The following is a 27,858-nucleotide window of genomic DNA, read 5'->3' as shown; positions in this document are numbered from 1 at the left end:
ATTGGCGGAAGTTGGCAACTTAAACTACCGTTTAACGCGCCAAGTTTTACAAAGTTTTGAAGAGATAGCGGAAAGTGCATATAGTTATAGACGCGAGGCTTGCCTGCTGGTTTGCACTTACTACTGGCTGGTAACAGTCAGTAATAGGTGCCAACCAGCAGACCGCCGATCGGACAACAGCCACGCGCGAATGTGCTTTCGACAGCTCCGACAGTTTATTGGCGATATCAGAGCTAGAGCTGGAAAAGTTACCACTTGCCAAACTTTAAGGAAACTTAAGGATGTCGATTTCTAATGCTTATTGTTAGCACTCTTATTTCTTTATTATTATTATTGGAACAAATTGCACGATGTTGTACGTGTTTACATTAAGTTTTTTAAAATCAATGAAATAAAATTATTAATATAGACACGTGTTTTACAACTTTTGTACAGATATTAACTTTCTATCAGAAACTAATTTTTCTTTGATTAATTATCTATTTTTCTATTATTAATTATTTCTTTTTAAGTAAAATTTTAATATTTATTAGAATACGAGCGTTATATAGAATTGAAACAAGCACGTCTGTTCCAGTCATTGACAAGGCAGCGTCTTCGCGATCGCTCGCAATCGCGTCCGGAATCACGCAGCTTCCCGCCGAGTACGATTGCGTATCTGTCGAGAACGGAAGGAATATCATATCCTGACAGCGGCCAGGAAGAGGAGGAATCTTTCTTCGAAAGGCCCCCGCCACCTCCGCCGCCTCTTCCACCTTCCTCATCTCAGCAATCGCAGACGCAAATCGATCAGGCCTCCAGCGGATTGGTCAAGGACGAAGAGGTTGATGCCAAGATTGCGGACATCCTCGACACTACGCAGGATCGTGAGGGAATTAGTTCCGAGGAATTGATCGGGTAAGTCCCGTAAGATTAGAGGATCTTGGAGGATCTAAAAGATGCTTGGAAAATTAAAAGGACTGTAATTATCAGTGTAATTATTTTGTTGAAAATTTTAGAAAAAAATTGAACCTATTGAGGAGTTGTTTCAGCAATTATTAATTATAATTTGCAATTTTTGTTTAATCTTTGAATTCTTTCTTTTCACAGGATTGCACAACAAAAGAACGATAGAACGACGATCGACGGACAAGTCAGACGACCCCGTCAGACGAGGGACCACTATATTTCCAGGTGAGAGTTTTTTTTGTTAATTTCTAATTAACTTTTCCCCGACGAAAATTTGCATATTGTAGCATTCCAAATATTGGTTCATTAAATTATAAATTTAATTAGCTATTGTCGTTAAAATTAAACAATACAACTATATCAAAATAAATCTAAGAACAGAGTAATAAATAACGCAGTTATATTTATTAACAAATCAAACAATATTTCTCATTAGCTAATGTAAATCGAAAATAACAGTCTCCCATAGAAATGAGAATTAAATGAGTTAAGTAAGAAGGAGAATTCTATTATATATTTTTATGCTTCAAGCTGTAATATGATTCAGGAAAAATTCTTTTTTTTTTATTTTTGATATAATTTATATATTATTTATGATTTTGTAGGATGTAAAAATCGATTTCACGTTCGAATAAAAGCAATTTGCAAAATAAAGTTATCCGACAAACTCGCAAACATGTACAACGAGAAAGAGATTACAGAAAAACAAGTTGGAGCAGGTCGAAGTACGACACGCCTTCGACGGAGGGTACGAGAGTGCCACAAGAGGAGGGTGTAACTCTCCGAAGAGAGATAGCCGGAGCCACGAGGATTTCCCACAGCACGATCGATCGTGTCTTTGACAACAGCAATCGGCGGCGATACGGGATGGGTATCGTCGGTCGCTTTTTCGGGTATATTTATTTTTCATTCAATGTGTAACAAATTTGTGTAATAATAAGATTGCTTCAATTATAAAACAATTAACTCATTTTTAACACGGTTTTTTTTAACACTTTATAGCTAATAAAATTTTTAAATAAAAAAATTAAGTTTTCTGGAAAAATTGGATTTTCTTAAGTTATGTTTTTCTTCAAGGAACGATTTTTTATCAAATAATTTTTAAATGAGATGGGTAACGTTATTATAACAAATTAAGTTTTATCTTTGAGAAAATTGAGAGTGTAATAAAGAAACTTGTACTAAAAAAAAGGAAGGGACAAAATGATTTTGATTAATTATTTTGCTTAATTCCAGACGATCTTTTCGGAAAAGCATCGCGCACAAACCGGACATAAAAAAGCAATTGGATGACTTCGAAGATCACCGACCGTATTTCACGTACTGGATCACCACTGTGCAAGTGCTGATCTTGATAATATCGCTGGCGTGTTATGGATTTGGTCCTGTTGGCATGGATATCAATCATCGATCGGGTCTGGTAAGTGGATAGAGATTACTAATCATCGATTACAGCACATATACATGTATTATGTAAACTCTAAATTGCGACAATATGCAATCATTTACATGTGAATCATTGCGCTTTGTCTTGAGATTTCACTTCTACTCTACTTTATAGGCTGCATGTTAGAAAAATAGCGCTATTTTTCTCTCTCACTCGAATTGAAGACGTCCGACTATCTTTTCGTCTCTCAATCTAAACAGAACCTCTTTCTACTCCACTATTATTGGCAACGTGAAGAAAATTACGTGCCTTTGACCACTCGAGTTACAGTAACCCCCCCCCTCCCCCCATCCTTCCGCAAGAACCGCCGTTTAATCTAAAGTAGAACGTCCTTCAGAACAAAGCGACGCCGCGGACCGCGTCGATTGTATCATTTTGCGTAAATCGTCACTTGATCTGAACAAAACCTTTCTTCTGTAGATATTGTTGGCGTCAATAAAACGACGCAACTCGGACCATTTTAATAGCAATACTCCATCTTTCGCACGATTTCTATAAGATCTTGCAATTTTCTAATTGTAAAACGTTATCCACCATCGAATTATTCTTTTCAATTTTAGAAGCACCTCTCTTATACTATTTTTACAACAAATGTAGATTAACTTAATGTAAATTGCACATTTCTAAAAAAAAAAAACATAAAATTCTCTTGGTTTACCAAAAATTTATTTTTATTGGCATTATATTTAAATGCTTTTCAAAAATATTCTAAACTGTAAATATGCTATTGTTATTTTATACGGTTTGCTTAAAAGGATTAAAAATAAGTACGAGCTTAAAATAAATTAATTCTCACGTGTTCAGGTTCTCGTGACGAGTCTGTCGTTGCAACAAGTCGACTATCAGGAACCCGCAAACTTCTGGCTAGGCCCTAGGGCCGCGGATTTGATTCATCTTGGTGCCAAGTTTGCACCGTGTATGCGTCGGGACATTAAGATCCTGAAGGAGATTGATGTCTGGCGGGAAAGAGAACGAGACACCGCCTGCTGTATCAGGAATGACGATTCCGGATGCGTTCAGTCTAGCAAAGCAGATTGCTCTGTAAGTTTACCGACTTTTGTGATGCTAGTTTTTAACATTACATTAATTCTTCAGACATATTTATGTTGATACAATTTTCTTCCATGCGCGCAGGTCCGAGGATTAAGACCTACTGTTACGGTAAATTACGTAAGCTTTACTTCGATTGATTCTAGAAGAAAGCACTTAAATGACAAGTAAAAAACAAGATTTTTAATTTATTGCATATTATGATTATTAATAACAAATTTCAAATTATAACGAAGAAAATGTAAAAATAAAATTAATGTATATATTTAAGAAATATTGAACTGTGTATGTGTTATGTATTTAATCGCATTGTGTTATTAAATAGTGAAAGAAAAGAAAAAAGGAACATTTGCCTAAAAAAAAAATAAGTTTTTTAAACAATTAAGTGCTTTTTTCTATATCAGAGAATTATCTTTAGAAAGCTAAAGATCAACACACTGGTAATATAAAGGGGCAGCTTAATTATATTGTAATTAATCGTTGGCATGTGCCTGAAAACAGGAGCGCTTGTGATAGTCAAATCTTAAATGTCTTATATTATTTTATTTGCCTGGTTGTCTCTAATTTGAGAGATCCAATCTAGCCTTTTTATCAATTCTGGATGATAAGAGCGGCGACCATTGCATGGAGATATATTCATTTTATATGGGCAGTATTTTTTAATTTAAAAATATGAAACATTTAATAATGATATAAACACAACGCAGAATATAATTTTGGAAGGAATATTTATTTGTGTACGTCAAAAGCACTGATTTAAATTTTGCATGAAGGCACCGAACATTTTGGTGTTTTCTTGGCAATATGCATATTAATGTTAAATAAAAAGTTTTGAAAATATTTTGCCGGAAATAATTTTCTATGGGATTCTTTTTGCATTTCCTTGAGAATTTAATTCCAAAGAAAAGTTCAAAGTTTTCGAAGTTTTGTAGTTAATGACTAAATAACGAGTAGCGCAATTTTTCAGCAATTAAATTAAAATATTTTAAACATAAACATAGATGCAAACTTTCTGTTTTATTTGTTAATTTTTTCGCAATTTAATTAAAAGAGAGGAAGTTTAAATGCTCATTTTATGATATAATTGATTTTATTTGATAAATAAATGCACAATTATGAATTCTCTTATTTATTTATGCATGTTTTAATTTCGGAAATTCATATTTAATAATCTCTTAAAGCTTAAAATATCATTGATATGAAAATAATTGCAAATATGTTTTTTTTTTTTTAATAATTGTGAATATTGAATTCCGCAGAATACAATATCGACCTGGAAGAAGTGGGGACCCGGAGATAGTGGACCTGGCGGTCGTATCAGTGGTTCAGTTTGTGGACTGGACCCGAAGTTCTGCGACGCTCCAGCGAGTGTTGCACCTTACGAATGGCCAGATGACATCACCAAGTGGCCAATCTGCCGAAAAACCAATGCCTTTAGCCAACGCTTCAGGTAAGTTTCGTTTCAAGCATTTTCATCAACGTACTTTTCCAAGTGAAAATAATACAATGGAGTACCGCTGAAACAAATCACTTGAAGAATACGTAAAATATTGATTCAAGAAGATCGAAAAATCATAATACTATCCTTGTAAAATAAGAATGTGTGTTCAGATTTTCAAAATTGTTCCGAGTTCTATTAAATAATTTCAATCAAACGTCCATACTCAGTTGAGAAAAAATGTTGACAGTAAAAACGGGAATCAGCGGAGCAACAGCAACTCTCCTGTCAGCCGGTACAAAGATAAGATGGCAGAGCATATGGTGTGCGAAGTGATCGGCCATCCGTGTTGTATCGGGATTCACGGGATGTGTCGTATCACTACAAAGGAGTATTGCGATTTCGTCCATGGTTACTTTCACGAAGAAGCGTCGCTGTGCTCGCAAGTGGAATGTTTGCACGACGTTTGCGGAATGATACCGTTTTTACATCCGGAGTGGCCGGACCAGTTCTATAGACTCTTCACCACTATCTTTCTTCACGCTGGGTAATTTCCGAACATGTTGAAACTAATTTGTTTCAACAGATTTATAAGAAAAAGCAGAATTAATTTTTATAAATTTATATAACAAAGAATAAATAAATTAAATATATCGAATCTTTAAACAGAAACTTAAACAATTTAATTAAATCGAAGCTTCAGCTATATTTATTTAACTTAATAAATTAACAAAAAAAAAAACAATGCTAATTTATTTATTCTTATTCAATCAAATTTAATAAAGCATAACCGGCTTATTTATTTTAATAATTAATATTTAATTCTAACAAAAAAATTCAATTTGTTTATTCTTTTCAATTGATATTGCAGTATCGTCCATCTGGTGATTACGTTGCTGATCCAGTATTTTCTAATGAGGGACTTGGAAAAGCTGACAGGATCTCTGCGCATTGCTTTGATCTACTTTACCGGTGCTCTTGCTGGAAATTTAGCTAGCGCAATCTTTGTTCCTTATAGGGCAGAGGTAAGTTTCTAAACTCTATAAATAGTTTTAATGAATCGCAGTTTGTTTAAAGAATGCAATGTGCGCATTTATTATAAAAATTTTCAAAAAGTATTAAACAATTCATATCTTACAGTTTTTCAAACCCATTCTAAACTAACTCTAAACAACAAAATTAAAATTATAAAGTTATTAGAATTATGATAATAATTACATACTTTTATCATACTTTTATATTCTTTATTTCTTCTTAAAACAGTGCTATTATTTCTTTTTATTCTTCTCACAAAAAATTGATCGCTTTTAAGCATATTTATGAATGATAATCACTCTGTTGTTTACTTACACAGGTTGGTCCAGCCGGCGCGCATTTCGCGTTGCTGGCCACGCTGATGGTCGAAGTGCTGCATTGCTGGCCGATGCTTAAGCACCCACGTCGCACATTGTCCAAGCTGATCCTGATTCTGCTGGGGCTGCTGACGCTGGGTATTTTGCCGTGGGTGGACAACTACGCGCATCTATTCGGCTTCATATTCGGCTTCTTAGCGGCCTACGCGCTGATGCCATTTATTTCGTTCGGCCATTACGATCGCAGACGAAAAATACTGCTAATCTGGATCTGCCTGGTCCTGATTGTGGGTCTGTTCGCCCTGCTGCTTGCTCTCTTTTACAACGTGCCAGTATACGAGTGTGAGGTGTGCAAACTGTTCAATTGCGTGCCGTTCACCCGCGACTTTTGCGCCTCCCAGAACATCAATTTCAAGCGGGAGGAGCCAGTATGACATACGGGTCCGCGATTCACGGTCGAGCACAAAATTGTTTCGTTCCCCCGATCTCACGCTCCTTATCATCGCACGCACTGCCACAATTTGCCATTATCGTTCACCGCGCTCGTTCCGGCGACACTCCTCGTCGACTCCCGAAGCCGCGTCCGAAATCGCAAAATTGGCTGAATCAGCTGATTGATGATGAACTTTTTCGTTTCAAGGATAATCAAGCTCAAAATCATTGAAAATCAGCGGAATCCCTCATTATACGTAATTGAAGAAAGTTCTCTGACAAAAAATGGAGATCGGAAGAAAAATTTCTTAAATTTTTGGAAACACTGACAAGTTTCTTCGATTTTTGAGTTTTGCTAAATTAAAAAATCGGAACAAAGGCCATTTGGATTTTTGAAGAAACTGGAAGAAGATCTGTAAATGCTTTGCTTCGTTCTCGCTTAAAAACAGATCAAGACGAGAAGGCTATTTCGGAAAAAGATTTTGTTAATCTTTGAGAAAGCTGAAGAAAAAATGTGGAAAAAAGTTTCTTTGATTTTTGAAAAAACTGGAAGAAAATCGATAAATATTTGTTCATTATTTTAACCGGAAAGCACAATTTATGAAAGAAAAGGTAAAAAAGAAAGATACATTTATAGAAACAATTTTTTTCCTTTTTAATAAAACTATAAAGAAAGATCAGAAGAATGTTTTTTAGGTAATCTGTAATCAATATTTCACGATCTAGATTGTGGAACTTCCGAGATCAGCGAAGATTCGTGTTGGCCAAGTTGCAAGATTGCAGAATGCAAACTTTCAGAATAATCTTTAACGTTGCTTTATGACTGCGTTTCCTTGACAAGACAATTCGGATTATCAAACTTCTGAAATCTCGCGAACCCAGAGTTCTCGATCGTCGAAGTTTCAGAGTTTTCCGAATTGCGAGGATCAACGATCATTCTTGGACCGCTTATGTTTATCCGTAAGAGTGATATCATGGTGTGTTCGGGGGCATGGGGGTTTGATAGTGCCTGAAATCGAGCGGGTGAAGGTGATGGATCCCGACCGACATTTTTGCTACTGCCAACGAACGTCAGAGAGGAACTCGTTCGTCGACGCACGACGATGCCTTAACATTATTAAGTCCCAGCGTAGTGAATGGCTCTCGATACGAGCCAGTCGGGCCTTCAAGGTGCCGAGAACTCTGAATCGCCGACGGAGTGTAAATATACATGGGTTTTAAATGCCTCACGATAATGAATGGATGCTCCATGGATCATTTGGTATCCTACAATGCATGTTGGCATGGCAGCATTCACCTCCTCCAAGTATTAATAAAAAAAGGGGAGGGGGAGGGGCAGATGTAAATAGAATCGAGTCTTGTTACCATTTTAAGAGCGACCTTAGTAAGCTAACTTTAGGGAGAACCTTGAAAGTGCGCACGTCTTTCGTCTCTGCACGATATAATCCCCCCGCACCTCCGACATCCGGAACTATTGTCTGTGATGGCTTGACGTTGGAAATATTTTTCGTAGCACCGTGAAGGCCATAATGACGATGGCTGCGAGCCTTCCTTCAGGGACGATCGGGAAATGTTCATCGTCTGGATATCAATCAATAATTCATTGAAGGAAATCGTTCACAAAGTGTTCGTTCTTCGATTTTAATAAAGCTTAATATATTTGTAAAAGTTCGCAAAATTTAAGTAATTAATTGCGTATTTCGATTTATTGGCTAACATCAAACAGCTTTTTAAAGTTTTATTTTTGTTATACTATCTTTCAAACTATTGGAGACAGAGAAAAAAAATTCTTTAGATAAATGTTTTATGATTTTCGGCGTAAAGTATATTGTCAAATGTTAATAAGAAAAATGTTTTATAATTTAAAATAATTTATAATTTATTAATCTTTTACTCGAAAATTATAGAATATTAGTGTGTTAAATTAATTTAATTGAATTATTTTATGAGATTTACGTAAATTTTATTAATTAAAAAACATTTAAAAATATATTTGAAAGAAAAAACAACCATACATTACACAATCAACATATTAAATAACATTAATAATTTGAAACGCAACCAAAATTTTGTATGACATTTTGATAATGTTATTTTAAATAAAACTGGATTTTACAATATATTTTGATAATGCCGAATCTCATAAAGTTTGAATGTAAAACGTATAATATTGTTAAAAACAATAGCATCTCTAATTGATATCCAGAGGATGGACCCCTTATCGAGGATAGGAAGGAAGGGGAGGTCCGAGGCAGAGGAGGCGGAAGGAAACTGTTAACGATTTAAGGTGAAACGAATCAATTTTTTATAACAGCGTGAGAGTGAGCGAGAGAAAGGGAGAAAGAGAGAAAGAAAGGTGCGAATATCAGAATTCTTAATCAATTTCGAAGTCTGTAAATATACATTTGCGATGGTGTGAAGGAATGTAGGGAATGTGAGAGAATGCGAAGGATTGCAAAAAAATGCGAGGAAATAAGAAGAAAGGCGATGAAAAGAATAGAAATAAGAATAAGAATATACGAAACATATGCGAGAGATGATTTGACAGTTTTACTCTAGAAATTGAAACCGAATTTGTTTGCCATGTGAGAGAAGGGATTAGATTCTGATGATATTAGCATTTATTATTTATATTGACTTTTATATCTCTATTTTATTCAATTCACTGCATATTTAATGCCGTGATTTGTTTTGCGATTCTTGTTCTGTTATAGCTTGTTCTGTTATTGTATATCTGCAAAATTATGCTTGACTGTGATCGAAGACTCAGTTGTAACAAAAATATATCATTTGTTTAGTAATTCTAAGTTAATTTGAATAAAAAAAGGATTACGAGGAAACAAAATTTTGAACTAAAAAATACATAAAAAAGTAGAATGAGAAAAATATATCATATTTATTTATTTTTATGATTTTTACGAACGGTTAAATCTGCTGAGAATAGATTTTGCAAAATATTTTCTACAAATTTTGTCGACAGAAAATATCAACAGAAATCTAAAAATTAGTAGAATTACTAATAAATATTCTATTAAATAATTACACAATATCAACAATATGTCGACAATTGTTGCCAATCAGCTACAATATACTAATCGAATCTGCTGTCAAATTTAGCATGCTTCTAAAATTTAACCAGGTTTCAAAACATATACCAATTTATTAATAATTAATAGATATTTTAAATAATGTTTTACTAGTTTTGTAGTCGTTTAAAAATAGTCTAACAGATTGTGTGTGTAACATCTGCGACGACATTTTACATTTATCGAGCAATTATTGTACATTTCGTTCTACAAGTCTCAAAGCACTGACACAAATGCGTGCGGGATTTGTTACTACTGTTGTTTGCGTTAAACTCAAATCATGTATTTGGAAATTTTGTGATATACAATTTGATAATCGCACGTAAAGACGGGTGCGAAAAAACGGGAGAAAATGATATGTGTGCGTGTATGCATGTATGTCTGGGGTGACTTATTGTCCCATTAAACTTTTCCGGATTATATATATAAATATATAAATATAAACGTATACATATACGCGGGTTAAGGTGGATCGTCGATGACAAGCAACGTATTGTTATTATTGTAAAGGTGTCATATACAGGTAATAACATGCAATACACACACACACACACGCACACGCGCACACGCACACACACATACACACACACACACAAAATATACACAAACATGACATATGAACAATCGTACGTACACGTACATGTCTACACGACGACGTGAATAAATTGAGAACTTTCGATAATTCCATACCGATCACGGCGAGGTGGAATGTCTCGTCTCCCTCGCGGAGGCGAGAGAGAAGATAAGGCGATTTCATCCCGGTTATGGTTGTTATAAAAGCCAAAAATCGTGGGCAAATTGCGCGATCGAATAAACTTTGCATAATTTGATGTATTTTACGGCTGCTATAAAATAGAGGTAATATTTTATAAAATTCATTACACACATTCTACGATTTGCACACAAAACTATCAATCGTAAAGATTAAATGATGAAAAATAGCAGTTTTAAAGTGTTTTAAATAATATTCTAGAATTTGCAATAAATATAATAATTTTTAAATTATGAAAAAATAAGAATTGAAAAAGATTTGTGTAAGTTATGTTTTGGAAAACAAAATTATCTCCATTTCTCTTAACTTAATCTGCAAATTCTAAAATAATAAACATTGAAAATGAAAAAGTTGACAACTGAAAGATTAACTTCTGTAAATAACAATACATATTACTTTATTTATGTAAAAGTCATTGTAATATCTAGTATCGGAAAATTAAAAAGCTAAAGAATTTTTAAAAACAACCCTTTCTTATATATTTTCTACTTTTTAATTTTCTGAAAACTTTCTATCTTATTTACACAATGTACGAGCATATATTGTAACATGTACATTCTATTTTATCAACAATTTTTCTTATAATTTTTTTATTTTACAGATTAAAGAAAAAGTAAAAAATTTAACTTTGCAACGCTCTTACTAATCTAATCATCTTCGATCACGCGGTTGGCTTGCCATTTTTGCGATGCGGTACATCACCGCCGCCGCCGCGCGCGCACGTGCGCGTGCAAAACATTGTAAATAAACGTATGCGTCAAAAATGGACCAAGGATCTACATAGTACAGCTCGTGCGTGTAAAATTGATTGGCAGGTAGGATTGTAAGTACAGCTATATTTAACCCTAATTATTATGAAGAAACTCCGTGAAAGAGGTGACTTCAGAAGGATTCACGGAGATTCTCTCCTGCGAAACGATTTCAAATCTTCGAAATCAAGAATCGATTTAATAGTTTCGAAGTCAAACTGATTTTAAAATGTTTCAAATTAAATCTTTCTCCATCTTTTATTAAAGTTGATTAATGTAATATGTTTTTAACTTTTTACTCTTTTGTTCCTTTCTTTTATCCAAGATTCAACTCTATTATCTAATCATGTAATTGATTATCTTTACAATCTCCAGAAGCAATCATTCACAACTTGTTAAACAGCAAAGTTTTTAACATCTTTATATTGTTCTTTTCAGATGATTGTAGCGACGCGACATTATTTAAATTGAGAATATGAAGCAAATTTCGTGGTTTTAAAACATTTACAAAATTTATAACAAATCGTATTATTTTCCAATCAAACTGTGATATCGAAGATTAGTTATTCGATTTCGCACATTAATTTTTTTTTGTCAATTTTGTTTTAATTTGCTTAATTTTCGCGGTGTAAATAAAACAAGCGCCGGCGCGGCGGCGCTGGCTTGTAATTAATTAAGGCTCTCGCGCCTCTTTTATATAAATATTATGTATATACGTACGGATATATACACGGTAACAATTAGGATGTCGCCAAAATTATTTAGCTGTTATTTGGGACAGTGCGCAGATTTGAAAAAAAGCAGTACAAGAAATCTATCAGTTTTATCAATTCAAAGCACAAAAACAGTATAAAAGTAATTTAACAAAAAGAAATTTATATAAGAAAAACACAAAAATATCTCTGGGGCAAACTATTTAACAAATGTTTTTAAACTAATAGATTTTTAAAATTGAAAAAAACACGAAATGGTCTCTAAAATTAGAAATAAAAATATATTCTAGATAAACTTTTCCAGTAAATGCAGAAGTAATCTAAGTAATTTTTTAAATAGTCCAGCTAAGATCTTTTTTCTATTTTTGTTTGATCGAAGTAGCATTTGTCTTAAAATTTTATAAATATATCTTTAGAGGAAAAAATAAATTTTTTTTGTTAAATTACTTCATACAATTTTTGTGATAAAAATGACAGTTTTATAAAATTGGTTTTTTTTTGTACTTTTTTCATTCTACGCATTCGTTGGCGGAATAACAATCAAATTGTTTCAACAGCATTCTAATTGCCACCTTGTATTATAAGCCACTTAAGAACATTCCACCACGGCCGCGCGGTATTATTTTTCTGTATCCCTGTATCTATAAAAGCGCGATATAAGAATTAAGGACAGACTTTAAGGAAATATACGACTGTATTGATTAAAGATCGATCAACTTTATTATTATTGTTATCATCACCATTATCATTATTATTATAATTGCCGTTGTTAATATCATTACAATGATTACCTCGCCCTCAGTTTTCACTATAGTCGGTGCCCTTCGATTACGATTATTATTAATAATCATAACGATACATTGTACTTGTCGCTGTTATATACATACACATATAAATATATAAATATATAAATATATAAATATATATATACGAATGATATATATTAATTTAATAACAATAAAGAAAACGTGAAACACATAATCTAGTTTGTGTCCGGATTGATCTTTCCTCTATTTTCTTCTCTTTATTTTTGTACAACTCAAGATATGTTAGAAATTATTGATTATATGCAATATAACGTATATACAATACAATTTCATCGATTGGAAAACACGTTTATTCGTAATAAATTCCTACGACGAGACCCGTTGCAATAAATTCCGCAGTCTCAATTGTATAGGTTGAGTACGTATCTCTCTGAACATCCCATAACTTGCCAAAATCGATTTGTACGCTTTGTCCCAACTTTTGAACAATTGACATGAAAACTACAATTTTGTATCTGAAAGCAGTAATAAAGAAAGCTATAAGGAATGCTCAGATAAAAATTTTACAATCGAAACGAAAGTGACAGAGTTGTTAATCCCCGATTTTCTTTAACGAATTTTAAATATATTGCAAAATAGTTAAAAATAAATGTATTTTTTAATTAAATTTACAAATAAAAACCATACTTGTATATTTAGGATCCTTATTATGATAAGGTGCAATTATTACATCTATTTATTTCATGAATAAATTACCGATCATAGAATTTCTTGCAAATTTTTTCACACACTTCTGTTGATATTTCCTTGCAAATTTGCATGCAAAACTCGGGTTCGTATTTTAAGCTAATTAAATATCTCCGCATCACATTAATTAAGATTTTGTCGACAACTTCACATTGGAAAGGTTTATAAGGTTTAAGGCGATAAGTATTTTGATATCTTGGAACCTGAAAAATAATGATAAGTTCATTATTAATAATTTATAAATAATAAAACCCATATTTAATTTTTAAAGAGTACTGTAATACAAATATTTTTCTTACAATGTTCTATTATTTTATTAGTAATTAATAAGTGTTCGATTGTGATAAGTGAATATTTTCATAAATTCTTGCGTACAAAATTAATTTTCTCTTAAAAAATTTTGTTTTGGTTTAATTAAACATACCTTGAATCCACTTTTGCCTATCCGAAATAACATGCTTCCTTTGTGTAAACCTGCTATGAGGGATGTTTTTGATTGAAATGGCTTACTGATTACAGACGATGTTGTTACAGATCGTTGAGCTAATAATTAAAAATACATTTAAATTTTATTAATTATTTTTAATTATATATTATTATTACTGTTGTAGTTTGTATTAATCAATACTACTACTATTACATATCCTTTGCATATATAATCTCAAGCCCGTTTTAATTTCTCACGTCATTATTAATTGTCGTATTAAAACTTACTCATGTTTGTTTAATAATTATTTCACAAAACTAAAATATCCAAAATACTATAAAAAAAAATTACTCTAAAAATTGTTACGTCATATATCAAATAGTATATATTAAATAAATAGGTTTGTTCTTTATAGCTGAACTGGCTGCACTAATATCAGAATTCATCTTTTTCCCTCCACATTCGAAGGAGAAAGATAATCTCTAGACTAGTGCTGTCAGTGCAGCTATAGAAACAGACCTAATAACTGTGTTCCGAAATTCACTGTCGGTATTGAAAATCTATAGTTTACGTTACGTATATTGTAGATTTTCAGTACTGGCAGTGAATTTCGGAACGCAGCGAATGTCTTTCCTCGATATTACGATCAACGCCATCTATTGACTCTGATGTCCAATTACATAATCATTTCTCTCCCTCTTATTCACACAATCACACACACCACACACACACACACAACACACAGCACGCACCATCTTGCCTGTAGTTCGTAAGCGATTCTCGCTTGTGTGCATGCTTCCCCTACCACGGAACCCTAGTGCTGGCCGGCTCGAGTTTGCATCACTGCCTGTAGCTTTTATAGTGTAATATCAGACTCACGAGATGGCACTCAAAACAGTATACACAAAAATACGTTGCGCTCATAGACATAGGAATAAGGAGACAGAGCATAAAATCTTACTTTAGGCGAGGGGAGTGAAGCCAGTTCCGCGGTGCGGGGAATAGCAGTCACGTGATATTTTGGTGCCATATTGGCATTAGTTGTAGCATAATGGCCGGAGCACAGACTTTTGCATAAAGCATAACGCATAAGCATAAGGAAATTGATTGGTCCATTTCCTTATGCATTTGCTTATGCTTATATATAGACCAATCAATTTCCTTATGCTTATGCGTTATGCTTTATGTAAAAGCTTGTGCTCTCGGCTTAAATGTGGCACCAAAATACCATGTGACCGTAGTCCCCGCTCTCCGAAAGCGGCTTCACCCCCCGCGGCTTACACTCCGTCTCCTTATTCCTATGTCTATGGTTGCGCTTTTCTCGAACCCTCTACTCCAACGCTCGGAATTAGTTGCACATTTCGGGCCGATTTCCGAGACATCTCCTGTTCCCCCACTACCGCTCGGCCGCTGGCGGCCGAGCCGCCGATAGCTCTGGCTCAGGAGCGTTTTATATTAGAAATAGGCTGGATTGTTTAGGCATTTTTCGGGAAATCGTAACATTTTCTTCACTACATAAATAATATTTATTTTTATTAATACATAATATATATATATTTAATTATTAATGAAAATAAACATTATTTATGTAGCAAAGAAAATATTACTATTTTCTGAGAAGTGCCTCAACAACCCAGCCTATTTCTTATATAAAACGCTCCTGCGCCAGAGCTATCGGCGGCTCGGCCGCCAGCGGCCGAGCGGTAGTGGTGGAACAGGAGGCATCGTCTCGAAAATTGGTTCGAAATGTGCAACTAATTCCGAGCGCTGCTCTACTCTATCTATCCATTGGATAGTATCCAGTCTTCTATGAACGCGTCGACACGTCACGTAATTCTTTTGATTGACTGATTTTGTCGCACAAGGACCCGCGAGAACTTTTTATTTATTAATAAGTTATTGTAGTTTCGTTCTTGTTTTATGCAATGAGTGACAATCGCAATATTAACAATATTATCAAAAATGATTCCGATTGGGTAAGTAAGTTGTAAGTCGCACGATTCTGTGAGACTTTCTAATCGAACTTCTTTTTGTTTCATAACTTATTTCTTTGTACTACATTTTGAAAAATGTCTTTTTATTTTGTGACAATAATCGCAATATCTAATATCCAGTGTCGGTTTTAGAATCAGTTCGCCTTTGGGCAGTTTTCGGGGTGGATTTCCAAAAAGCTATCACCCTCGATTTTGCTGATAGCCTAAATATTTATTTTATCTAGTAAATAATATTCCTAAATGGATTTTTGGCGCAAATGTCCCCTTTGCCCCCAGCCCCCCTTAAAGGTAAAACTGTTTTTGTTAATTATTTAAGAAAGTATTCATTGTACGGAAAAAGTTATCAAACAAATAATGAAACTCATAATAAGCTCTACAAATAAGGTCCTATACATATTTTACCTAACTCCAATATTTTAGTCATTATTATCAAAAAAACTTGTAAAAACCCCCGTAGGTGGGGCGGCTCACTGCATCCACGCATACACTATACAACGCGAAGCGAGGTCCCACGTGGGTTTATGAGTTTCTATGCAAAGCGAGATTCAATCCAAACGCTATGTGTATAGTTTTTTGATGGTGAGCCCTCTGCAGAGGACGGAACACACTGCCTCAATACATACACTTTTCACGCGAAGCGAGGTTTCACGTGGGTTTACGAGTTTCTACGCAAAGTGAGATTCAATCCAAACTCTATGTGTATAGTTTTTTGATGGTGGAGCCCCCCGCAGGGAGACGGAACACATTGCCTCCAGATTTTTGATAATAACGACTAAAATAATGGAGTTAGGTAAAATATGTATAGGACCTTATTTGTAGAGCTTATTATGAGCTTCATTATTTGTTTAACAACTTTTTCCGTACAATAAATACTTTCTTAAATAATTAACAAAAATAGTGTATAGTTTTATCTTTAAGGGGTGCTGGGGGCGGAGGGGACATTTACGCCAAAAATCCATTTGAAAATATTATTTACCACATAATAAGTAATTTCGCTAAAAATTAGCAAAATTGGGGGTGATAGTTTTTCGGAAGCTTATCCGTATTTCGCATCCTTTGCATTTTTTAATTTAAGATGGGAAGGTATCAAATAAGTGAAAATCATGTTAAATTTTTTTAAATTTTTATTTACTTTGTAAACAAAAACAATAGCGAAGAAATAAAATATAAAGATAAATAACATATAAGTTAAATCAATAAAATAATATTAAATTAATATATATTAATAGGCATCTCGAGCCATCGCTGGATGTTAGTGTGAAAATTATTAATGTTTTTGTATAGAAACTTAATTTGTCTACTAGAGACATTATTAAAGTGTACACTGATCTCGGATTCGAGATACTAAAGTGTACGAAAATTACATACATTGGCTTAGTTTACACCAATTGTTTAATACGCGTACCAAGTACTAAATCTGCTTCTTTGATTGGTGTAGATTTCACACTAAACGATTTATACCTATCGGAGAAGCAGATTTAGTACTTAGTACACGTACTAAACAATCGATATAAACTAAGTCATTGATCTCATTTTCAATTTGGAAATTATTTTTACTTGTCACTTTTTGCATGTGTTTTTCGATGGTTTTTGTAAAAACTTTTTGATCAATTTCCACATAAAGAAAACTTGTTTCATTTCGCAATTCTTTAAATCGTACATTGTTTTTAGGAAGAATTTTTGCGTGACTTCGAATTAAAATTAGACACTTTGCTTTCTGAATCCTATATGCGGCAACTATGCAATTTGAAGTCTAAGGCTCTAACTACTGACTACGTCGAAACAGATGTAAGTAAGATGTAAGTCGCACGATTCCGTGAGACTTTCTAATCGAACTTCTTCTTGTCAGTTTAGCGACTCAGACTGTACAATATATTACTTTAATGATACCCAACGTTGGTTTAAGGTATGTGTTCTTTTGTAACTAAGAACTTTCTTTGTCGCTGATAATCAGATCCGTAAGTCATGTATCGAAGCTTCTATCGCGCAATTTTTTCTTCGTGTTTGATGTATTTATGGCGATATTATGGTGTGCTGAACCTCGTATCTTGAACGTTAGCTATCTGTATGTTTCAAAAAGAAAAAGTTAGCTACAATTTGCCAAATTTTGTGCATATAAGACAATCAATATTTGTGCTGCATAAATAAATTTTGTGTACTACGCGGAACTTTCCATTTAGGCTATTGAATATTTTGAGAATAAACACGTGCATTGTCGTGAAAGGTTTCATAACTTATTTCTTTTGTTATATACTACATTTTGAAAAATGTCTTTTTATTTTGATAATAATATATTTTTTTATTTTAAATTTATTATAACTAATATTCAGAAATATCAAAAATATAATATTCAGAAATTTTAACAATAAATCTTAACAGTAACGCATACTATAGACAATAGATAAAGTGGGACAAAGAGTGTCACTGAAGTAGAATTTCTGAATGCAGCCAATAGTAATGGACAAAAATGATTTTTAATATCAGCTATTTTTTTGTTACATTTGGATCCAAACAGCAATGCACCACATAGATCGTCAGTAATAGACACGCTGGAAAATCGTATAGAAATGATTGCACGGAAGATATTAATAATGCCTAACAATATTTTTAACTGGCAAAATTAATGTTATAAATATATTTTGTTTAATGTTTTATTGTAATTTTGAAGTACCTATGTGTGAAGTTTTTATCACAGGAACATAGCCGATAAAAAATAGTTTCTTCATTTTCCAATGCAAACAGTTTTTACAAGTCACTATTATACTAACAATACAATAATAATTTTATTAAAAATTATTAAAATTTTTAGCTTTATTAGTTATGATTTATTTCTTTTATACTAGAAATAACAAATGGTTACTTATTCTTGAATATTCCATATGATATTAGGGGGAGACAAGCAATTATTACAATACTATAATAGAAAAGGGGAAGGATTTTGTATTCCCGGTTGGGGTACCATTGGTACCAAACGAGCGTATCATATTAATGGTTAAAAAAAAAGTCGATGAATGGACAAATGGGCATGTTATGCTTGAAGAAGAAGGTAATTATCTTTTTTTTATGTAATATTTGTGTAGATTTAATGTGTACTTAATTGTGTACCTAATTCTTTATGTAATAGTAGTATTCTTTGTTTCTCTTAGAATTTCTCTAACAATTAGACATACAACTAAGAGGCCTATTCTGTAACTTAAAAATGTATTATGTATCACTGCGCAGATATTTTGTAATAGGTGCATAATGATACGTAACATCATTAAAAATTACAAAATAAGCAATTAATCTACTTTACTTCTATCTTAACCTTAACTTAATTTTGTGTTATTTTTTCTGTTGTGTTGTGGGTGTAGACAGCCGTGCTCAATAGCCTAATACGTGCCTACACTCACATGTGTCCTACACGCATTCCTTAAGTAATATAAAAATATGTGTAGATTGATTTAAAATTATTTTTAAGACCATTAACTTATATTACGAAAAGCTTTTGCTTATTTCAATAATTATTAGTACTCTGATACTTTTGTATTCAATTTACAAAAAAATTTGAGACCTCTTATATTGAAAATTAGACTTCATCCTCACTTATTTTTAAATATCTGTAGAATATACATTATTGTGATGTAGGTAAAAAGAATGTTAGTGCTATAATAGACAATATAAGTGAGAATAGGATGTTATTTGTTTCTTCTTTCTAATTGATTTTTTTTTCAGTTACTGCATTAAGAAAAGCAATCAGTCAAGACTATGACAAGCTGCGTTCTAAACTATGCTTGGAACTCGAACTAACGGGCAGCGACAGCGATAAAGAATCAGAATCTTCTGATAGCGATAGCGAATTCGAATCTTCTGATAGCGATAACGAATCAGAGTCTTCTGATAGCAATAACGAATCAGAATTTTCTGATAGCAGTAACGAATGCGTTAAAATTGAATAAAAGAAAATAAAAAGATTCAAGTCTTGTTCTAGTTAAATAGTCTAGGTAAGATTTTTTTTTTCATCGAAGTAACACATTTATGTCAAAATTTTATAAAGATATCTTCACACTCAAAAGATTTATAAAATTTAAAGCGATAAGTATTTTGATATCTTGGAACTTGAAAAATAATATTAAATAAATGTGACTTTCCAGAATTACTTACAATTTTACTTTGAACCTCTTGAAACTATCCTGCCATTTCCTGCCAATTTTTTTAACTATTGTAACTCTTCGTTACAAGTATAAATTAAAAATAGACATATATTGTAAACGAACATTAATTAGAAAGTGATACTATATTTCAAATAATTTCTTTAAAAATAAAAATATATAATGCCATTTTTGTTCAGTATTCAAACTTATTGGAGAATCCTTATTTGAAATCTTAATTATCATTTATCTCTCTAGAGGACAGTACACCTCGATATTGCGATCAACGCCATCTAATGTCCTATTATGTATTTATTCTCTCTCTTTCACTTTTCCATATATTCTATATGTATCTCTCTCTTCCCTTTAGCTTTTGTAATGCAATATGAGACTCACGAGATGGCACTGAAAACAGTGTACGCAAAAATACATTGCGTTTTTATGGTACCTTATACTCTGTCCACTCTATTCATCTATTCAATCTCTTTGACCAATCGAGTGATTGCTTGGAGTGGTTTTGACGCGAGAACCTTTTCTTTGTGATCAAGTTATTGTAGTGTCGTTCTTGTTTTGCACAATGAGTGACGATGATCGCGATATTGACATCGAAAGTGATGTAAGTAATATGTAAGTCGCACGATTCCGTGAGATCGAACTTCTGATCGAACTTCTTTTTGCAGGATGGCGACGACTCAGATTCGAGATTGAGGCACTCTAATAACACGCAATACTATTCTCAGGTATGCGTCCTTTCGTAGCTTAGAACTTTCTTTGTCGCTGATAATCAGATCCGTAAATCATGTATCGAAGCAAGCTTCTATCGCGCAATTTTTTCTTCGTATTTGATATATGTATTGCAATATTATGGTGTGCTTAACCTCGTATCTTGAACGTTAGCTATCTGTATGCTTCAAAATAAAAAAAATGTTAGCTACAATTTGCAAGATCATGTGCATGTAAAGCCCAATCTACAATGTGCTTTTTGATTTTTGTTTTTCTGCCTTTGCCTTTATGTGAAGGCATATTTTTTTTCAAAAATTCAGAAAGGAGAAATTGTAAATAACAGTATTCCTCACTTAAATAATAATAATAATAAATCACAGTATTCTTTGTCTTTATGCAATAAACACATATAAATGAAGAATACGAAAAGCAGAGAGCAAGAAACAATACACAAAAACTACATTAGTAGATCAGGCCTAAACAATCAATAACACGTTATGTGTCACATGTACCATCAGTAACATTGAACTCATTCCCACATTCAGACTGTTGAATATTTCGAGTATACCCACATACATTGTCATGAAAATTTCATAATTTATTTCAAAGTATTAATAATACTTGACGATATTTTTAACTGGCAAAATGAATGTAACTTATAAATATATTTTGTTAAATTTTTTGTTGTAATTTTGAAGTATGTGTATGAAGTTCTTATTACAGGAACATACCAAATAAAAAATTGTTTCTCCATTTTTCAACGCAAACAGTTTTTACGAGTCACTATTATATTAACAATACAATAAAAACTCTATTAAAAATCATTAAATTGTTTAGCTTTATTGGTTAAATTTTTTTTTATTTTAGAAATAAGAAATGGCCAGTTGTTCTTGCATATTTTATATGATATTAGGCGGAGAAAAGAGCACATCACAATGCTTTGGAAAGGAAGCGGAGGGATCACATCAAGGACAGCTTTTCGAGTCTCAGGGACGCTGTACCATCGCTGGCAGCAGAGAAAGTTGCAAGTAGAGCACAAATCCTAAAGAAATCAGCAGAATATATCCAATTCATGCGGCGTAAGAACACATCCCATCAGCAGGATATCGATGATCTCAAACGGCAGAATAGTTTTCTCGAAAATCAAAGTAACTATCTTTTTCTTTATGTAATAGTAGCGGTATTCCTTTATTGTTCCTCTTGGGGTTATAATTCCTCTCACAATTAGACTTACAACTAAGAGGCCTATTCTGTAACTTAACAATATCATTATGTATCACTGCAAGTATTTTGTAACATGTAATAGGTGCACAATGATACATAACAACATTATTAAAAGTTACAAAATAAGCCTCTTATTCTACTTTACTTTTATCCTTAACCTAGCCTAATCTAATTTAATTTTTTTTTTTTTATTATATAGGAGGGGAAATCTTCGAAAGACACCTCGCGGCACAGGGTGCAATGCCGCGAGGTAGTGTGAGATTCACCCCCTCCCCCCAAGTTTTTTAGCTCTTAGGGGGGACGGCACTTACTTACTAAAACCCCTCCTCTCATTAGCCGAGCCTCATTATCCTGGCCATCCATGGTGTACTCATGGCATTTCTTCATGGAGTGGACCCGACCCTGTGTTATGCACTTCAGGAGTAAGTCTAACCGAAGATCAGGATCTCCTTTGAAAGGACCCTGAACCTTAGATGGGAGGAGTGAGAAATCCCTTCCTGCCAATGTTTATCCCTCATTGGTCAGGCAAACCTTCAGAAAAAGCGCAGAGGTAGGAAGAGAGCCCGTCCGGACCACGGACCGTGTTATTTGGTTCTTCATACTAGGGACCAGTCGAGGACCCCGCTTGTGGCGACTCTGGTTTTGGGCCAGAGCCACGTGTCCTCATTTTTTCTTTGGGAAGATTTAGAGAGTCCTCCCTAGAGCGTTTTTCTCTCTTCCGCTAGTACGGTCGTTACAGTCGCAGAGTCCTTTCTTTCTCCAGTCAATACAGGCTTTCCAGTCTTCCTATGGGGAGGCATAGGGAGACACGCAGAACTCGCCACTCTGTGATTAGCGACTTTACCACTGGATGCGCAGATGGGGCAATGTGCTCTGTTTGTACACAACCCCACTGTATCCCTCCTGTTCGCAGTTGTAATAACAGCGAGCCTCCACGTCGGATGGGTACCGCTGTTGAAAATGTCCACACCAGAGGCACCGGAAACACTGGATCGGTCTACCCTTGTGCAGCTCAACTCGTATCTAACCTTATCTAATTTTTTTTCTATCATGTAGATGCCGTGTTGAACAGTCTGACACGTGCCCACACGCATTTTTTATGTAATATAAAAATATGTGCAGATTGATTTAAAATTATTTTTAAATCCCTTAACTTATATTACAAGAAGCTTTTGCTTATTTCAATAATTTTTAATGTTCTGATATTTTTAAATTCAGTTTACAAAAAAATCTGAGACCTCTTATATTGAAAACTATACTTTATTCTCACTTATTTTAAAATATCTGTAGAATATACATTATGACGTATGTAAAAAGAATGTTAACGCTATAATGGCAATATAAGTGAGAATAGGATGTTATTTGTTTCTTCTTTTTAATTGATTTTTTTTTTTCAGTTCGTGCGTTAGAAAAAGCCATCAGCAATCACTATGCCAACCAGGAATGCGATGTGAAATCTGAACCAACGGATATGGGCAACTACAATGATACCGAATCAGAGTCTTCTGATAGCGAAACTGGACGAAAAATTCGGCAACCAAAGAAACTAAAAGTTGCAGGTCTCCATCATTAACAACAATAACTTATTTATACTTTCTTCTGTCCCGAAACTTTATTTTTACATGACGATTGACGATATTATCTTTCCTTTGTAAGAAAATTATCATATATGTGAGGTATAAAAATGAAGTGTTAAGACAGAAGAAAGTGCCAATCAGATATATAATTATATAATTAAGTTCTTAATTATATTCGTTAAGAACTAATATTTGTAGTATCAGTGTTTAGCTATTTTATACATATAAATATTTATTAAGCACATTACATTAATATAAATTCGTTAAATTTTCGTTTGTTTACGCTATCCATCGGTTTCACCTTCAGTGCATCAACATCATATAAAATACTTGTTTGAAAATAATCAGATGCTCTATCTTTGTTTAATTTTAGTTTGTAATTTTCAATTTATTTAACACGTTCACCGCGCCAATCGTATTTTAGCTGACTTTACGCCATTTGGATTATTTCACATCTAAGAAGAGCAATAAATAATTATTTGTATATTTAATAGATAAATATGAATTTGTTCAATAATCACGCCTTACGTCGATCATCGATGACCATCACGGCGGTGAATGTATTAATGTATTAATGTTCAATTTGTAAAATTATTTCCAAAACTAATAAATTGCTATTATTTTCATTACGCATTTTGTGAATAATATCAAAACAATTACATAATCGTTTAATTTTATCACTGATAATTGTTATAATTATATAGTTTAACACCCATTAATAGAATAGAAAACATCTATTCAATCAAAAAAATTAATTTGTTTAAAAAAAACAGATTAGAGTATGAATATTTTTATATAGCATTATAACATTGTTTTAAACTTATTACGATCTGGTGCCAGTAACAGGAAGAAAAGAACAAAAACTCCAATTACATAATATCTATCTGCCAAGGTGTCACGGGTAATCTTTAATAGGACAGGAGAGATGAAATATTTAAATATCATTATATTTATTTAGGTATAAGTGTTATTTTACAGGATATGACCTAGGGTCCTGTTCGATACTTAAATGATTCACTAAGATAGAAAGCAGATGCGATGTATCAACTGCAGGAAAACTTAGATGCGACCGGCAAACGTGCCCGCGTCGACTTGTCCATCCCATTTCTCTACCCAAGCGTTTGGACACATTGAAGTGTAGACCCTCTTAAAGTACTGGCAGGCTTCATAATTCTCATCATGCTTCTTCCTGCATCGTTGGAAGTCTACGAAGCTCTGATAACAGTATCTGCAGATCATCAGATTTGATTAGAGGCAATCTTCAACTTTCTTTTGCCCTCCATAACAATCATGAAAGTAAAATAATGCACAAACATGTCCTCATCATACTTTTATGACAGAAGGATTATCTGTTTTCTTTTCTTTTTTTGGCTATTTTACACAATCTTTTAAATATATATTCTTAACAATAGACACGTAAAACATTGTGTCTTTTAACAAAAGTGCAGGCTGAAAATAAGAATTTGAGAGCATAGACTATAAAATGATAAATTATTAACACCGAATAAATCAATTTGAATTACCGGAACACCAAGACTTGAATTTTTTTATATCTTTTATTTGATTTTTGACAAATTTTGATATTTAATTTGATAGGTTAATATAAAAAAAAATACAGTAAAATTCAGAAACATAACAATAAGGTATTGCGTTTTATTGTACAAGAATCTGAGGGCTCGTTATACACATATTAAGATGTAAAATATTAAAAAAAAATAATTATACTGTTACACAATTTTACAATCGTGGTGCATTAATATTAAGATGTTTCATTGAAATATTAATATTGAGACCAGATTGTTTAATTCTTACCTGGTCTGATTCTGATTAGGGAATCTAGGATCGAACGGTGCGGTTTTGTACGTATCCGCTGTGATTTCCGACGCCTTCACCATACTTGCGACGATACAGGGCACTGCTCAACAAGTCATAAATTACTTAATCTCTAAATTTCAGCACGGATTTGTTTCATCCCCCCTCTCTCTCTCTCTCTTTCTCTCCCTCCCACTTTCTACCCCCTTTTCGCCCGTTAAAGTAAATTCTACGTTTCTCTCTCGCTCTCGTCCATTTGTCTCTCAAAACACACGCGACACTATATCACAAATAAATCCGCTGCTCCGGACACTCCGCGTCCTCGTCGTGTGCCTTTCGTTCGGATCGTTACAGAGAAGTCTTACGGCGCTGAACTTGAACGAACGCGACGCTTGCGAAACGAAACGAAACGAATGAAAGGAGCCTTCAAACAGCAGTATCTATTCCGCGTTTTCTTAAGAATAACGTGAGCTAACTACAGGTGTCTTAGAAGAAAAGTAATGAGTCGAAGTACATAAAGAAGGGCAACGTCGAAAATGTCGAAGCTATTTGACCAACGGCCGTGTGTTGTCCTCCTCCTGACAGCAGACTTCTCGATACTTCTTCACCTCCGCCATGTACAGCGACCACGCGTCCTTCGGCTGTTCCACCGTCTGTTCTGTCTTTGGCTTTGCCACCATTCCGGTCTTTAGAATTCTACCGCCTCTTCTCTTGCCCACCATTAACGGCGGCGGCACCACATGCTTCTCCTCCAGCACGGAAGTGGTGGGTTTTTGCACGGTGGGCTGCATTTGCTCTTGCATCTTCTTGAACATCTCCATGAAGCTACCATCATTCTTGAAGGCATTTGGCTGCGGGGCAACAGTCGCCGTCTGATGCGTCGCCATTCCGGCCTCTTCTCCGTGATCCTCCAAAGCATCCGACTCGTATGACGGTGCTCTAGCGTGATGCCTGCGGCTTTCTTTGTACCTATGCCTGTCTTTGCTGCGATTACGACTGCGACTCCGTCTTCTGTCCCGCGAGCGGGATCTGCCGCGCGATCTTGATCGCGATCTATCTCTTCTGGAATATTTGCGCGACCTTTCTCGATCGCGGTCGCGATCACGATCGCGATCCCGGTCCCGGTCGCTGGATCTGGACCGTCTGTGGGAGCGCACCGGGGATGGTCGTGAGCCACTACGGCGACGCTTGCGTCGCTCCTGGAGTGGCGAGTCGTTCCGCGAGGATCTACTGCTTCGATGGTAGTCCACGGTGGGCGAAGGCGAGTGCCGCGTGCTGACTCGGCTCTTGTGACCGTCGTGTGTCGTGCTGTAACCTGTACTATACATGGGAGGCGAGGGCGGAGCGGGTGGCGATTCGGTATTCGACCTGGTGCTGCGTTCATACCGCTTTGAATCCATCACGCTGCCGGGCCGACGAGCGGACGTACACGGACACACCTACAAGGATAGAAACTGCCTTCCATAAGTACACGGCTCATTCCAGATCTCTGCGCCTTCATCTGACTTTGGGCTTTTTTTTTAAATGTGCATTTTCGCGAGAGACAGACGAACTTAGAGCGAGAGAGCATAATGTAATCAGATAGTTCAAATTGAGAAACGACAAAAGACAATAGATAAACAGTGAGAAAGAGAGGATGCTTTATAATTAATCAAGGGCATTGTATGCAATCGCCAAACTGTGATTCATTGAATAATGTATTGTTAAAGAGCACAAAAGAGCACAGCATGGTGATTGTACTATTTGGCAGAGTGTTTCGAGACAAGAAGGGACTTGTATCAAGAAGAGAAACGTTGGAGTGATCGTAAGATAACTAAACTTTGAACATATTACCTACTCGTTTTTTCAATACCACAAGTACAAATATTAATCAAGCTCAAGATATATAAATCCAGAAGGACTTGCTAATCTCTTTCACTTTAAAAACCTTACTGCTAACCAAATCCTAGATGTCGCCAGTTAGTCTCAAGAATCCCTCACTCTTTCAAGGTGAAGAATGAGGGGAATAAATAATCGCGCGGATTCTACTCGAAGATCGAAGCGAAGGGAAGCATGTTACTGGAAGATTTCGGGCTCAAATGTTGAGATGAAACGGAGAGGAAAACAGGGAGGAAACGCGAGCTGTCTCTGATGACTTCCCCTGAGATCTACTACCGGGATGGCGACCATCCTCCTACGGCTACGTGCCCCGCGCGAGCGGATATTACTGTCTCGTCGAGCGTCTCGCTGGACAGCCTAAATTAACGCTAATTATCTATATGCGTAATACCTTAATCTGCCGTGCGGTTGGAAACAAAATGGCCACTAAGAAACACTGTCCAGACGACGACTTCGCGTTACGTCATGCACTTCGACAAGAAGTTCCTCGCCGACGAACGGACGGAAACAGTTCGTCTCGAACGTTGTAATATATAGAGAGACGTTTCCACTGATGCGTACAGACATCTAGGAGTGCGCTTTTGCATCGCAC

General features: G+C 34.6%; 5 protein-coding genes across 15 annotated transcripts in view; 3 read left to right on the top strand and 2 right to left on the bottom strand.

Moving 5' to 3' along the window:
• The window catches only part of rho-5 (rhomboid-5), a 64,094-nt gene extending 51,126 nt beyond the window's left edge, over positions 1-12,968 (top strand). For 2 of the 5 annotated variants that reach the window (XM_012371592.2, XM_012371594.2), the window contains exons 10-19: positions 578-897; positions 1,090-1,173; positions 1,650-1,841; positions 2,185-2,368; positions 3,200-3,436; positions 3,530-3,565; positions 4,705-4,895; positions 5,134-5,430; positions 5,755-5,908; positions 6,238-12,968. In XM_012371592.2, the coding sequence (XP_012227015.1) occupies positions 578-897; positions 1,090-1,173; positions 1,650-1,841; positions 2,185-2,368; positions 3,200-3,436; positions 3,530-3,565; positions 4,705-4,895; positions 5,134-5,430; positions 5,755-5,908; positions 6,238-6,669 (2,127 nt within the window). In that variant the 3' untranslated portion in view covers positions 6,670-12,968. The remainder of the gene's footprint in view (positions 1-577; positions 898-1,089; positions 1,174-1,649; positions 1,842-2,184; positions 2,369-3,199; positions 3,437-3,529; positions 3,566-4,704; positions 4,896-5,133; positions 5,431-5,754; positions 5,909-6,237) is intronic. The other 3 variants (XR_010888480.1, XM_012371595.2, XM_012371596.2) reach the window with 3 other exon arrangements.
• LOC105674804 (dynein light chain Tctex-type 5-like) lies at positions 12,685-14,641 on the bottom strand. The gene is made up of 4 exons (XM_012371369.2): positions 14,216-14,641; positions 13,926-14,044; positions 13,511-13,704; positions 12,685-13,269 (listed from the first exon to the last, which is right to left on the bottom strand). The coding sequence occupies exons 1-4, from the start codon at positions 14,217-14,219 to the stop codon at positions 13,104-13,106; spliced, it is 483 nt and encodes a 160-aa protein (XP_012226792.2). The 5' UTR covers positions 14,220-14,641; the 3' UTR covers positions 12,685-13,103.
• Positions 14,642-15,620: 979 nt separating this feature from the next.
• LOC105674798 (uncharacterized) lies at positions 15,621-20,057 on the top strand. 3 transcript variants are annotated; one of them, XM_012371364.2, is made up of 5 exons: positions 15,621-15,904; positions 17,594-17,710; positions 17,772-17,828; positions 18,812-18,968; positions 19,069-19,618. In XM_012371364.2, exons 1-5 carry the CDS (start codon positions 15,854-15,856, stop codon positions 19,077-19,079), a joined length of 393 nt encoding a protein of 130 aa, XP_012226787.2. In that variant the 5' UTR covers positions 15,621-15,853; the 3' UTR covers positions 19,080-19,618. The 3 variants fall into 3 exon arrangements, with proteins under 3 accessions (XP_012226787.2, XP_012226785.2, XP_012226786.2); XM_012371362.2 differs by lacking the exon at positions 19,069-19,618 and adding an exon at positions 19,637-20,057 and having other exon boundaries at positions 15,625-15,904; XM_012371363.2 differs by lacking the exons at positions 17,772-17,828; positions 19,069-19,618 and adding an exon at positions 19,637-20,057 and having other exon boundaries at positions 15,626-15,904.
• Positions 20,058-20,445: 388 nt separating this feature from the next.
• LOC105674939 (MYC associated factor X) lies at positions 20,446-24,205 on the top strand. Of its 4 annotated transcripts, XM_067349897.1 has the most exons (5): positions 20,446-20,668; positions 20,733-20,792; positions 21,689-21,923; positions 22,336-22,421; positions 23,397-23,581. In XM_067349897.1, the coding sequence occupies exons 1-5, from the start codon at positions 20,630-20,632 to the stop codon at positions 23,406-23,408; spliced, it is 432 nt and encodes a 143-aa protein (XP_067205998.1). In that variant the 5' UTR covers positions 20,446-20,629; the 3' UTR covers positions 23,409-23,581. The 4 variants fall into 4 exon arrangements, with proteins under 4 accessions (XP_067205998.1, XP_067205999.1, XP_012227050.1 ...); XM_067349898.1 differs by lacking the exon at positions 23,397-23,581 and having other exon boundaries at positions 22,199-22,338; XM_012371627.2 differs by lacking the exon at positions 22,336-22,421 and having other exon boundaries at positions 20,455-20,668; positions 23,397-24,205.
• A 302-nt stretch (positions 24,206-24,507) lies between these two features.
• LOC105674933 (cytochrome c oxidase subunit 6B2) lies at positions 24,508-27,827 on the bottom strand. Of its 2 annotated transcripts, XM_012371622.2 has the most exons (3): positions 27,658-27,815; positions 25,389-25,491; positions 24,508-24,804 (listed from the first exon to the last, which is right to left on the bottom strand). In XM_012371622.2, exons 2-3 carry the CDS (start codon positions 25,469-25,471, stop codon positions 24,636-24,638), a joined length of 252 nt encoding a protein of 83 aa, XP_012227045.1. In that variant the 5' UTR covers positions 25,472-25,491; positions 27,658-27,815; the 3' UTR covers positions 24,508-24,635. The 2 variants fall into 2 exon arrangements, with proteins under 2 accessions (XP_012227045.1, XP_012227044.1); XM_012371621.2 differs by lacking the exon at positions 24,508-24,804 and having other exon boundaries at positions 25,422-26,827; positions 27,658-27,827.
• Positions 27,828-27,858: the final 31 nt, after the last annotated feature.

This window comes from Linepithema humile, chromosome 2 (genome assembly GCF_040581485.1).
Source record: "Linepithema humile isolate Giens D197 chromosome 2, Lhum_UNIL_v1.0, whole genome shotgun sequence".
NCBI lineage: Eukaryota > Metazoa > Arthropoda > Insecta > Hymenoptera > Formicidae > Linepithema > Linepithema humile.
This window is presented reverse-complemented; position numbering and strand designations above follow the sequence as displayed.